This window comes from Corapipo altera, unplaced genomic scaffold (assembly GCF_003945725.1).
Source record: "Corapipo altera isolate COAL_440 unplaced genomic scaffold, ASM394572v1 64, whole genome shotgun sequence".
In the NCBI taxonomy this organism is placed as follows: Eukaryota; Metazoa; Chordata; class Aves; order Passeriformes; family Pipridae; genus Corapipo; species Corapipo altera.
Genome location: NW_020884893.1, coordinates 11,623,268 through 11,636,056, shown reverse-complemented (window position 1 = coordinate 11,636,056; position 12,789 = coordinate 11,623,268). Strand labels below are relative to the sequence as shown.

At 48.3% G+C, this 12,789-nt stretch overlaps 1 protein-coding gene across 4 annotated transcripts; it reads left to right on the top strand.

Annotated features, from left to right (window-relative positions):
• Positions 1–911: 911 nt before the first annotated feature.
• MANBAL (mannosidase beta like) lies at positions 912–10,254 on the top strand. Of its 4 annotated transcripts, none has more exons than XM_027646136.1 (4): positions 1,464–1,508; positions 3,290–3,338; positions 5,083–5,277; positions 7,816–10,254. In XM_027646136.1, exons 3-4 carry the CDS (start codon positions 5,128–5,130, stop codon positions 7,921–7,923), a joined length of 258 nt encoding a protein of 85 aa, XP_027501937.1. In that variant the 5' UTR covers positions 1,464–1,508; positions 3,290–3,338; positions 5,083–5,127; the 3' UTR covers positions 7,924–10,254. The 4 variants fall into 4 exon arrangements, with proteins under 4 accessions (XP_027501938.1, XP_027501935.1, XP_027501937.1 ...); XM_027646135.1 differs by lacking the exon at positions 1,464–1,508 and adding an exon at positions 1,995–2,093; XM_027646137.1 differs by lacking the exons at positions 1,464–1,508; positions 3,290–3,338 and adding an exon at positions 912–994.
• Positions 10,255–12,789: the final 2,535 nt, after the last annotated feature.

The window sequence follows — 12,789 nt, the reverse complement described above, 5'->3', positions numbered from 1 at the left end:
GGAGAGGAGAAAAGGAATCAAATGTACAGCACTGGTTTCCATCCATCAGTGTATTTTCCCCTTTGCTTGCAAACTTTGAACTGCAAAGATCAGAGCCCGTGAGAAGGTGTGTGCTGACAGCAGCACCACCCCATTCAGTGTACTGGTAGTATTGGGAAGAATTTAATCTGTCTTTAATCCATGCTGATAGGATCCCTCCTGACAATTTCAAGAATTACTTCTCCCTCTGCAGCGTTTTTTTAATCCTAAATAGTGTTTGGAAGCTGAAAGGGCAGAATTTTAGCTGCTTTCCTGAGCTCTGGGGTTATCCCTTAGCCACTCACTAGAGGCAGGGAAAGAGCTATTCAAGAGTAATTTTTTTTTTTAGTATTTTTATTCCAGAAGAGGTTCTGTGTCCCAGTATCTCTGGCCTCTGCCACTCACAGCCATGTGAATCTTCCAGTGGTCTGTAAAGTCTTCTGCACTAAAAAACATGAAAGATTCCTGATCCAATTGCTGAAAACCTTTGAAATTGTTTTCATTAATACCCATTTAATTCAAATGCTTGGTAACAGCTTAGAATATCCTTTTATTACAAATGCCATACCTTATTCACCAGTAGATAAATAACTGATTAGGTTTTCACTAAAGTATTTAGGCTGTCTGGTAATCAAGTTCTGCAGCAAAACCAACCTGGCACATCTGATAGTTTAGGGTTAGAAAAACGGCAAAACAAATCAGATTCTTTAAATACCACAAATGAGAAAACAGAACCCAAGCCATTTTTCCCTTTGTAGGTCATCTTATCAAGGCATCTCCGGTTCAGAGCTGGATACTGGACGGGGCATTAAAAACAAAATCCCTGGCAAGAGCAAAGCCAGAAGCACATCTTAATTGTTGCTGCCAGAGCACGTCAAGGGAGCAGATGAAAACCTTGTGGATAAAGAGAAACCTGCCAGGCCTGAAAAGCCACGTTATTGATGGCGGGATTAAAACACTCACACGGATTTAGGGGGTGAGTACATTAACCCTGAGGTGTAAAGGCGCCAGGGGAGATTTGGGTTGGACCTTAGGAAGAATCTCTTCACAAAAGGGTGATCACACATTGGAATGGGCTGCCCAGGGAGGCGGTGGAGTCACCGTCCCTGGAGGTGTTTTAGGAAAGACTGGATGTGGCATCAGTGCCATGGGCTGGTTGACAAGGTGGTGTTGGGTCATGGGCTGGACTCGGCGATCCCAGAGGGCTTTTCCAGCCGGGCTGGCCCTGTGACCCGCCGGGGGCCGCGGCTCCCGCGGCTCCTGCAGCCGAGACGGGCCCGGGGCTCGCGAGGCCGAGCGGGCTCAGGGCTCTTCGGACCCCGCGGGCCCCGGTCCCGCTCGGGCCGCCCCGGGGGCGGCTGCTGGGGCTGTCGCCAGGGATGGTTGCTAGGGATGGTTGCTAGGGACGGTTGCCAGGGACGGGGCGGGAAGCACTTCCAGGGGGCGGGAGCAGTTCCGGGGCGGTGCGGGCCGGGCGAGCCGAGCGGGCGGTGAGCGGGGCCAGGAGGGGCGGCCGCGGGTCCCGGCGCTGCGGGGAGGGGGCGGCGGAGCTCCGGCATCGGCCCCGGGCAGGCGGGGGGAGACCCCCGGGGCCTCGCTGGTCCGGCCGGGCGGCCCCGCGGGGAGCTGGTCCCTGGGCAGGGGGGAGGAGGAGGAGCAGGAGCACCACGCAGGGTGTCCCCGCTCTGGGGCCGCACGGCTGCTTCTCCCGGACAGCCCCGGCCCGTTATCCCACAGGCTGGGACATCCTGGTTATCCTGGGATCGCCTGCTTGTCCTGGGATATCCTTCCAGGCCGCGCTGTCAGCCGTGTGGAGCACACGCAGATCCCCGTAGGAATTGCTCGGGCTCCATCCCAACACCTGCTAAGCCGTTTTAAAATATCCAACCTGAGCTTTTTTGCCTCACTCTCTGACAGAAGCTTTCGTGTTCTGCAGGGACGTTGCTCTTTATTTCCACCCCAAGAGAAAGCTAATACATATTACTTGAGCTGTTCCTATGGCTTTGGCCATCGCTAATTATTTGTGTAGTAGCAGGTCTTGGAGGTGCCAGCTGGGAGTCACAGCAAGAAGAAAGGTTTGTGTCTGGCTGTACTGAGGTGGCTGCTGCACGGCCCTGACCCTGGAAACACACGGATGTTCATCACAGGGCCTGATCCTGCTCCATGGGGAACAGCCCCATCCCCTTCAGTGCTGCCACTGGCAAAAGCAGGAGCTGCAGCCCCGAGGAGCCCCTGCCTGGGTCTGTGGCCCAGCTCTGGCTTTGCTACAGGACCAAGTCCTGCTGCGTGGGGGCAGCTGGCTTGCTGTAAAACCCTGATGGAGTAGGAGCAAGACTGGATGTTTTTAAACATATAGTCAATAGAAATTCCTGTAGTGCAGTTGCAACTGTTTGTGACCAATTTCTGATGTTATGTTCCAGTGAGATGGGCAGGCTTATGGGGAGAGGAGATATTTTCCCACTCCTTCAGCTTACTCAGTGGGTGTTAGACCAAATAAATAAGTTGGAGGGGTTGGGGAAAGCCTCCTCTCAGGGTTTAAAATGGGAGTATTGATCTTTAAATGCAATTTAAGAAGAATTAGTAAGTGCAGCCGTGGTGAAGTGGTCTGAGGAAAAAGGCAGTTGATAACCTGTGGAGGAGAAGAGATGTTAGCCAAGGAAGAAGTGGTAAAACTGAGCTTCTCGGGAACGGGGAAGAAGACTCAGTCATCTGGGGACCTGTTGGCTTAGGTGCAAGGCAGAGTGTCAGGAGGTGATGCTCTGGGTAAGGGAACTCCCTATTCAGGTTCTGTGTTGGGTGCAGAAGGCACGTGCCTGGTGCTGAGCCCCAGCACCCAGAGATCAGCTCTGGGCTGCCCATTTGGGGGAGTTCAAACTCCCTGCGTGTGCAGCTTTGGGCACTGCATGAACCACAGGAGTTCTTTAAAACAGGAAGGAGTATTGGTGATGTTAGTTCAGCTCCACTGATGGCAGGAGAATGAATGGTCCGAGTGTGGGGTGCCTGCACAGCTCTGCTGTGACCAGGTGGAACATGAGGTCAGGTCTTTGAGAGTATTTCATGGGGTACTGCTTAAAATGGGGGTGGCAGCTGCTACCAGCCTGCCTGAGAGCCCTTGATGCTGGTCATGTCACCTGGGATTTGTCAGAGAATTACTAATTCCCTCAAGGGAGGTGAGGTAGGAAAGGGGAAAGGAGGAAGATGAGGATGGAGAATTTTTGTTTTTACTGTATTGATTTCATTTTCTGGTTTATCTCTCTGTGTGGTGTTCCAGGTGTGTGAGTCAGGATTATCAGTAGGCGTTTGTCCTGAGAAAACTCCAGGTGAGGAATGAGGCAACATCCCTTCCTGCTGTGTTTGAGGACAGGGATGGGCTGGAATTGTGTTTACAAAAGATATCCCGATAAATGAGGATGAGATAAAGGCAGCTCAGGGGTGAAGTTCCAGTGATTCTGTTTCTTACTTAGGAGCTGCTGCCTTACAGACTGGGGGGAGAGAGTGTCTTAAAGGTAAAAGCAGTTGGGGATGTACCCATGTCCTGAAGTGTTTGTTCACGCTGCTGTGCAGCCTTTGGGTGTGGTTGGGACTGGCTGAGCCTGCGAGGGCAGCGTGTGTTCTGCCTCCATGTACAGCTCCCACACGGCCCTTGCTGACTGAGTTTTAGTCAGAATTTGAAACATTTTCTTTCACTGAAGTACAGACCTGGAAGGGATCGTGGGAGTTCACCTATTCTTATTTCCTGGTTGAAATGCAGGATTATACATACCCACACCCCATCCCAGGCCAGTGCTTATCTGAGCTGCTCTTCTGAATCACCAGGAGCAGGGACTCCACAGTCTTTCTATTCCAGTGGCTGCCAGTCTGTGCAGTTGGGAATGTTTTCCTGTCTTGATTCCATACTTCAAATGAATTAAAACAAAATAATTATTTCTTGTAATTTATGTACCACTCCTTTTAGTGTGTCCTCAAGTGATATTTGCCTGTTATGTAATGGCATTGAGTTGTTGATTGAATCTCAAATTTACGAACTGTAACTTTGCTCTGATTATACTCTTAAACTGAGTCTCTTTCTTGACTGTGTCACATCTGCAGATCGTAGCAACCTCCTCCCAGCCTGAGAAATGCAGGGCCTGCTTTGGACATAATTTCTAGGAGGCAGATTCAACTGAAGCATGTGTGCAGCATATCTCTCAGCCAAGCTTTAGTGATACAGAGAATTGTAGTGTATCAGTAAGCAGTGCTGATTCAGTGACACATTGGGATCATACAGGTCAGGAGAACTGAGGAGGGCAGTAATCACAGCTGAGTGTGATGGCATCTCAGACTAATTGGATTTCCCTTTGGGGACTTCCCGTGGCATACTCCAGCAGTTCTGGCAGGAGAGCTCTCCCTTTTGTGGAAAGCCATTAGTCATTCATAAAATGAATTGACAACTCCATTAGCAAAAGATAAAGGGAGAAAGAAAGGATGGTCTTGAGGCTGAGAAACTTGGGACCCAAGAGATCAATATTTAACTCTGCCACAAACTACCTGTGTGACTGTTGCAAGGTATGTGGGGCTTTGTGTAACCAGCCACTAAAGCCACGCTTAAATTTGTACACATAACTCATTCCTCTGCCTTCATCGGCTCTACTTCTGTGGTTTGTTTAAGTTCTTGGTTAAGTTCTTGTTCTGTGGTTTGTACAGCATCTAAAACAAGGCTGTGATCACATAGACAGTGTAAGTGAAAACTATTAATAATCACCTTGCATGCATGATTGACTTCAGGGAGAAGTATGTTTTTGCTTATTAAGCTTATTGCTTAATAAATATTGTTAATATTTTGTTTGTTGGCCCCTCACCTGCAAATGGACTAATACCAGCATTTGAGGACTATTTTAGTAGTCAGGTGATAAAAGACAAACATCCAAATTAAATGCAGCTTTCATTTTCCTCTTTGCTATTGCTTCTGTAGATCGAGAGTATCTTCAAAACACCTGCATGGGGGAGTCTGTCATTTTGGGGTAATGGAAAGTGAGTAGCAGAAAGCCTGATGCAAATAATTGCTCTGGTTTTTCCCCTTTGCAGTATCCAGTCTTCTTGAGAGCAGTAGAGGAGAAGGGTGCACTCACAATGGCTGCAGAGTTGGATTTCTCCCCTCCTGAAATCCCTGAGCCCACATTCATGGAGAATGTGCTTCGCTACGGACTCTTCTTTGGAGCCATTTTCCAGCTGATCTGTGTGCTGGCCATAATCCTGCCAGTGTCCAAGGCCCACAAGACAGTAAGCAGTGCTCTTTAATATTGATATAGATTGGGCAGAGTCAGAGAAAACAGGATGGGAGGGAATGTCGAGTAGCTAATGGAGGCACAGCAGTCTGGGATTGGTGACAGTTTCATTGTTCACTCTCTTTCCTTCCCTCAAGCTTTCCCACCTCCAGCTTTTGTCTTTTGATTTACCACCAGATAGGAAAGCCAGGAACAAACACCTGAGCCAGGGTCTCTCTGAATACCACTGGAAAAAACAACCTGAAGCACTGGCAAGGTGTTAAATGTATGTGCTGTTCCTGGCTGCATGAGAGGGCTTTGTCCCAACCCCATATTGTCATCCTGCTACTGATTTGCTTCATTAATTGCCAGGCAGGGTCTGCTTTTCAGGAAGTGGCTCTGGGCACTAGTGTGTGTGTGATTTTTGGAAACAAGATGCAGATGAAGTGTGTAGTATATCCTAATGTGAGGAGGGCAGTTTTCAGTCCTGACACCCTGTGCGGTGCTGGAGGGTCCTTTGGTGCAGCTGGCACAGCAGGAGGTGGAAGTGAAAGGTTGAGGTGAGCTGCAGGACTCTGGTTCCTCTGGACTGAGGGATGTCCTGCATCCTGCTTTTCTGATGAAAGACCTCTGTGTGTTTGGCAATGCTGAGTGCTGGGCACAGGTCTTTCAGTGCTGGTCAGGCTGCAAGTTTGTTGCTTTGGTACAGATTTTGTCTAAAGGTGTATGATGCATTTTCAGTAACAACTCAGCATGGGGAGTTGTGTTTTCAGCTTATCTTTATTGCCACGTTTGCTCCCTCCTGTGCAGAGGAAGTGTGGAAATTTACAGTCTGTAAAGGGAATGCCCCAGGGTGAGGTACAGTGTGAAGGATGTGGTTCATGACCCAACTTCTTCACCTTCAGCTGCAGGTGTGATGTGACACTGTCCTGGCATGGGTCATGCTCCCTCCTGCTCCTCCTGCTGCAGGAGCTGCAGCTCCTGGCAGGGAGATGAAGTGGTGGTTGCTACACACAATGCAGTGGCATTGCAAGTCTTAGAATCATTAAGGTTGGAAAAGACCTCCAAAATTATTGAGTCCAACCTTTGCACTGTTACCCTGCAGCCACCGGTGTCTGTCTGTCAGAGTCTCTGGTTTCCCCAGTAAATGTTTGAGAAATACCAATTAACCCCATTTTTGAAAGCTGAAAAGAGCGAGAGCTTTGGTTTGGAGTGGGAAACTCCCAGTTAAAACAGTAAAGCTCAAGTAAGCTTTTACTGCTTACTTTTGCAAGCATGCCTTGATGTTTGCATATTCTACTTTTTATTTTCTCCATGTGTGTACTCTCCTCCTGATCTGCTGTCTACATGACTGGTTCACAAGGCCATAAACACCAGAGGCTACCCCTCCAGGTCCTGGGAATGATGCTTGAGTGTGGGTAGGATACTGAAGAGCTTCTCTGTCTTGGAGGCCTCAGACTTTGAAGTCTACCCTGGTTTGGACATTAGAAGGCAGCAGTGTTCAGTTTATGGCAGCAGCACTCTGCATCCCTGAGTAATACCCTCGTGTTGCTCCATCTCTCTGAGCCTGCCGGTCCCTGTGCACCCATCACGGCCTTTGGAAAGCCAGCCAAGCCTCCTTCCTTGGAAAGCCACACAGATGTGAACTGTAATAGCCCAGGAACCTGAGAGACGTTTGAACCAAGCTCTTTGATTAAAAGGATACTGTCAGATGCTGCCTCCCCCTCCATTATCTGCAGCACTGGCTTGGAAGCTTGAAACCAGCACGTCTTGCTCAGCCATTTTTTGTGTGTCCTTTTCCAGTTGGCACACTCAGGCTGAGAGAAACCAAGATGCTAAAGCAATATTTATACTCAAATGCATTTAATGAAAGGAGGCAATCTGCATGTGTGTGCTTTCTCAGAGGAGACTGGCGCTGTTCCCTCGTGTTTTCACAAGATAACTAGACTTTATTTCCCATGGCTGCAATGTTATCTCTCATCTTCCCTGAAGGAAACAAGCAACATATCTAAGCATTTTGTTAGTCCAGGTGAAGAAAGATTTGCCTGCAATTCCCTCCCTGGATTTTAGGCTTGGTTTAAAGGCTCTGAACTTTCTGTTTGTACTGCTGTTTCAGGGAATATTTTTTGTCTTGCACATGATAACAATTAATGTTTGGCAGAAATACCTGCTGAATGTTTCCATGCACCCTGATGATTATATATTATCTTTTCCTAATTCAAATAGTTTTCACTTAGTGTTGATTTTCTTCTTGTCTTCAAAGCTGGGTTTGTTTTTCTTCTCCAAAGCCTGTTTTAGACACTTAAGCTTTTAATGGCATCTCTAGTAACAAGCTTTTTCTGTGCATAAACTCACACTCATCAAAAAGCACATGCAGAAGGAGCAGAGATGGTGCTGCTTGAGGCTCATTAAACATGGCCTCAGTTTGATATCAAAGTGTTCCAACAGAGATACCCAGCACTTGTTTCCTCTGGCTGATACTCACATCCCCAAAGCAAGCTGTCAGCAAAGGTAAAAGAAAAGTTACTGACTGTTTCTTAATTGATTCTTGTAGGACTCGGACAGTTTTGAGCCTAAGAATTCAGAGACAGTGAAGAAGCCAAAGGCAACTGCTCCACAGATAAGCAAGAAACCCAAGAAGGAAACCAAAAAGAAACGATAAAGGCATGACTGATGAGCCTCAAAAGACCAAATAATCACTTGTAATCATGCTTCCTCAGAGACAACATCAAAGGCAACTAACTAACTCTGTTAAATGGTTTTCTGGCATTGCCATGTTTTACCTTTCAGGGACGAGGGAGAAGGAACTTACAAGAATGGAAGGGGAGGGATTCTGCCGTAGATTTCTTGCAAGCAAAGAGAACTTCACATATCCAGTATTTCATTTGACATGACTGATGTGTCAGTCACCATTAAAGTGACTTCTGTCAGTTCTCATGGGTAGAGAGGCCCCTCGATGCTGGCTGGGATTTGTAACCAAGTCCCTGTGGAAGGTGGAGCATGGGTTTGCTGCTTTGGATACCAGTTTGTGTTGTGTTTTTTGAAGCCAGAGGGATCAAATGGATCAAGGATACCACACTACACAGTTTTGTATTCATCTCTGTTGTCATCTAGTCTGAAATACATAGCTGCATTTTATGGCTTAATCATAATGTCTTTGTCATATTCTTTAATTCTTTAGGTAATAACTCACTGGATTCCAGACTGCTGGAGATGAAAGCTTTCATTTCCCCAGCGTCGCTACCTCTGTCTTACTCCCCACCCATGCACTCTTCCTTTCTATTCCCACCTTTGAAAGCAGGTACATTTCAGGGAATTGAGGCTGTGGTGGGGATTGTGATGACTACAAGAATCGGGGAACAATTTGATTCTGGAAGGTGCAGAATTTAATGCCTGTGCTAGTGGGGTTGTTCTTGGAAACTTGGGAAGACCAGGTACTGCATTTTGGAGGAAAGCTGCTGAGGTGGGAGTCTGGGAATGCTGCACTGGTGGTGCATCAGCCTGCACTGCCTCGCTGTGCTGTGGATAAACCCTCCTGCCACCTGGCTGAGCCCTCACCATGGGCCCTGTTTCAACACAGCTGGGGTTCCTTGCATTTGCAAACCCCCTCCCAGCCTTCCCTGCTCCAGTCTGCTCCATCTCCTCTGGCTGAATTCTTCCTGAGGGTAGATATGTTCTCAGCCTGGGGAGGTGTGGTATTTTAAGATCCAAGGGGTGGCAGGCTGGCTGTGCAGCAGGGTTGTATGGCAAGAGACACAGACACTCTGTTCCTTCGGGCTCTGCCTCTCCAGGCCCAGGGACAATCTGGTCTGAGATTTGAATACGGCGAGACAGGACTGGAAGGAGTGGAAGGAGATAGGGGGTGATGTAGCCACGGAGTCTCCGTGGGGCAGCTCGAGCTTCCTGATGCCAGCTCACATCTTGGTTTGTTTGATCAGGAATGAGTCAATGGGAGGAGAACCTGCTCTCTGAGGCGCACCCAGGGTTCAGAGCGGCTTTGAAGGAAGGGTTCTCTCTGGCAGGGCTGCAAGTCTGCAATCCGTTTTGCATACCCAGACTCCCATCCTCGAGCCACAAATGCCCTGTGAGCCCAGATGTGTGTTCTTGAACAGGAGCTGAACAACCCACCTACAGAAACCATCAGTGTTGAGAACAGCCACATTCTCTGCTCACTCTTGCTTTTGGTGGGGGGACAGATAGATCCCAGTACCAGTGTGATTCTGACCTCTCATTGCTTCCCTGCTCCAGGCTCTTGACCAGAATGCTGACACCAAGTTGCACTGCTTAAAATCCAGCTCAGAGTTCTGCTTTAAATTCTGCATTTTTTTCTTGAACTACATGAAGGCTCAATACCCAGTGAACAGAACAAAGCATAGGAGACACAAGCACTCTAAAGTTGCTTTGAGTTCTCAGTACAAAGAAATATTACAAAAATTTCCCACGCAAATAACAAAGGACAATGTTTGCTGTGAGTTTCCATGACGGACCTGTGCTCTATCTCTGATCTGCAGGAGGGAGAAAATCATTGCTACTGCCCTGGGTAGGTACTGCAGATCCCTCCTTCCATTTTAATACATGAGGATGGTTTTATCTAAACTCCAGCTTTCTGCAGGTTGCCTAAAGCAGAGAGTTAGTGCTTTAATGGAGTCATTGAAAGAGCAGCACACACCTTATCCGAAATACTGAAGCACTTCCACAGCTCAGGACCAGTTAGCAGTGGGGACTGTGTGGCTGTTACCTGAAATAGCAGCTACTACATCAATGTCTACATCCAGCTATCTGCAGGCTGGCTCACTCATTGCTCAGTAGAAATCATGGATGTTGGGGTTGGTTTTGTTGGGGGGAAGAGGGATTAAGATAAAATCCCCAGTCTGTTCCTAACAGCTTTATACCTATTTGAATGTGCTTGTTTACTGAACTTAGAGTATGTAGAGATTACCAATATCCCATGTATCTTAGTTTCTCTTGAAATGTGTAATAAATGTAATCAGAATCTTTGTTTAAAAAGAAATCTGTTTTTAAAGTTGTGCTTCCCTCACATTTCACTGTGAAAGCTGCCAGAAGTCCCAGACTATAGGAACAGAGGGACATAAATAACCTATTCATTAAAATGATCCATTAAGGGAAATCCTTTTAGATCCTTTAATCTGTGAGAAATTGGTTAGTTAATACTGTCAGGCATGTGTGCATCTGTATCTGTGTTTGACTTGGAAGTAGTGAACCATCTCCCAGTACAGCTCCACCTTCCTGGCAGGGAGGAGGAAACGGTGCAGCGACTACATCAGTTTGCCTCTCTTGAGAGATTTTGGCTCCGAGAGCCCCCGTGAAGGTAGCCATAATAAAGGCATCATTTGTTAACAGTGCAAGCAGGGGATTAGGTGGGGATTCAGTAGGCTGTTAATAGGGATTTTCGGGAGCCCATCGGTGTGTGGCTGGAGCTCAGGTTTCCATGGCTGGAGCGTGGAGCTGTCTGGTGGCTCTTGGCTGCAGTGAGACTGGTGTGGTGGCCAAGCTCTGGTGAACGTCTGTTGGTTCTCTCACCAGAGAACCAAAACAGAGGGAAGGACTAGTGTGGTGACTCCTTTAATTCCCAAGCACTTTTCTCCGGGCTGTTTTGTAATTAACATCCCAAAGGGAGCTGAAGACCTCATTAAGTCAATTTTATTGAAGGGGAGGTTTTCAAAGGTCTGTCTCCAGATACCTGCCAGCAGAGAGCCACACCTTGCTCTGCCACCCAGAGCCAGGAGCTGGCCTTCCCCTGCCAGTGTGTGTCACGGAGTTCCTGTCCCTCAGCAGGCCAAGCCTCAGCTCTGAAGAAACATGGCTGGGAGTTGAGAGTTCCTTCATTTTTGGTCACAGTGGGGCAGCTCAGCCTCTCTGGCCGCGCTCCCCTCGAGGGCCATCGTGCCCCTGGCGCTGTCCTGCTCACAATGCATCCTTGTGCTCCTCCAGTGCCAGCAGCACAATCCCTTGAGACGGGCTAATAAGCAGCTCGTGACTGGAGTTCCAGTTCACATAGTTCAATTAAATCCCTGTTAATCTTGTTCAGACCTAATTTACTTTCATTCTCATACACATGCTTTTCTCTGCTCCAGAGAGATTCTGGTGAGGTTCTCTGCCCACAGGACTGAGGAGCCCGAGGCCATCAGCCCCGTCAGAGGATTGATGTTTGCAGAGCAGCCCCCTTGTTGAGTCAATAAGCTCAGATTATTTCCCAGCCTGTCATGAAGAATGAAAATACTCCTTCAGTGCCTGAATTTAGGGAGAGTCGAGCAATCTGATGATGCTTGAGGAGATGATAAGGAAGCTGTAGGAGGGGAGGACCTGCTCAATATCTCTGTTTCCCAGGGCACTGCTGAACCATTCCCCAGTGTGCGTGTGTTCATTTTTGGACAGCTGAGAGCTGGGGTGCTGGAATTCTCTTGGGAGCGTCTCTTCCACACTGATACTTCTTTCAGGCAGAAGTTATGTTGTTCAGAGCCTGTGGCCTGCAGGGGTTGAGATGACTGTATTGATTTAGTTGTTTGTTTATTAATCTCATGAGGCATGAGAGATTGACTGCAGTGAGAAAATGGGATGATGAATGGAGAGTGCTGGAGTACTGAGCACGGTTGCATGTTCGATGATTAACTTGATTGCTGGCTTTGACACTGGGAAGGGACCTGACCCTCCTTCTCTTCCTCATGCAACCAGAAGGGATGATTTGTTTGGGGAGCGTTCCCTTCCTCTCTGGCTGCAGACATGGGCTGTAATCAGTGTTTGCATTCCCTCTCCAGCTGGTGCTCACTGCAGGTCCAAGGTCCAGCTCTTCTCCTCTGGTAGTTTGTGGCTTTTGAGCAGTGGTTTGTTGGGGGTGTTTTCTGGCTTTTGGTGCCTGGGCCAGCATGCAGTAGCTGCTCAAAATGTCTCTTGCTTGGGGCTGGCAACTGTGGGGCAATGAACTTGGCTTCCTGCTTCTCCCTTGAAATTCAGCTGATTTTCCCCTTTCATGTTGATTCTTCTCAATTTTTTTCTGTCACCCTAAGTCACTCTCATGACCCCTCGTGTTCTTCCACCCTGTAGACTCATGTCCACTGCAGTTATTCTGTCCTTGTAGCCAGATTTTACCTGCCAGTGACAGTGGGTATAACCTGCTGTTACATGGACTGATGGAAAGAAGGAACAAGTGGAGGAACATCCAGGATGGAGAAAGGTGTCCCCTTGTAACCTTTCAGCCAGCAGATGTAACTGCTGGGGCAGCACAGTTCCCTGCCAGGGAGCTGTGCCATGCACATCTGGCTGCCCCTGAGCCACAAGGAGCCAAACCCATCAGGACCACGCTCCTGAGCTCGTGATGGGTGAGTGGTGTGGTGCTGTGCATGCTCCACACCACCGCTCACATCCTGCTCCTCACCAGCACACACACATTTGTCTTGTGCAATCCCAAACCCCGGGCAATGCTCACTTCCCTCCTCCCAGCTTCCCTGTTTTCATTTAGTGCCTGGAAGCCCCAGTGTGGCTTTGATGCCCCTTGCACCCTGCTTGGAGG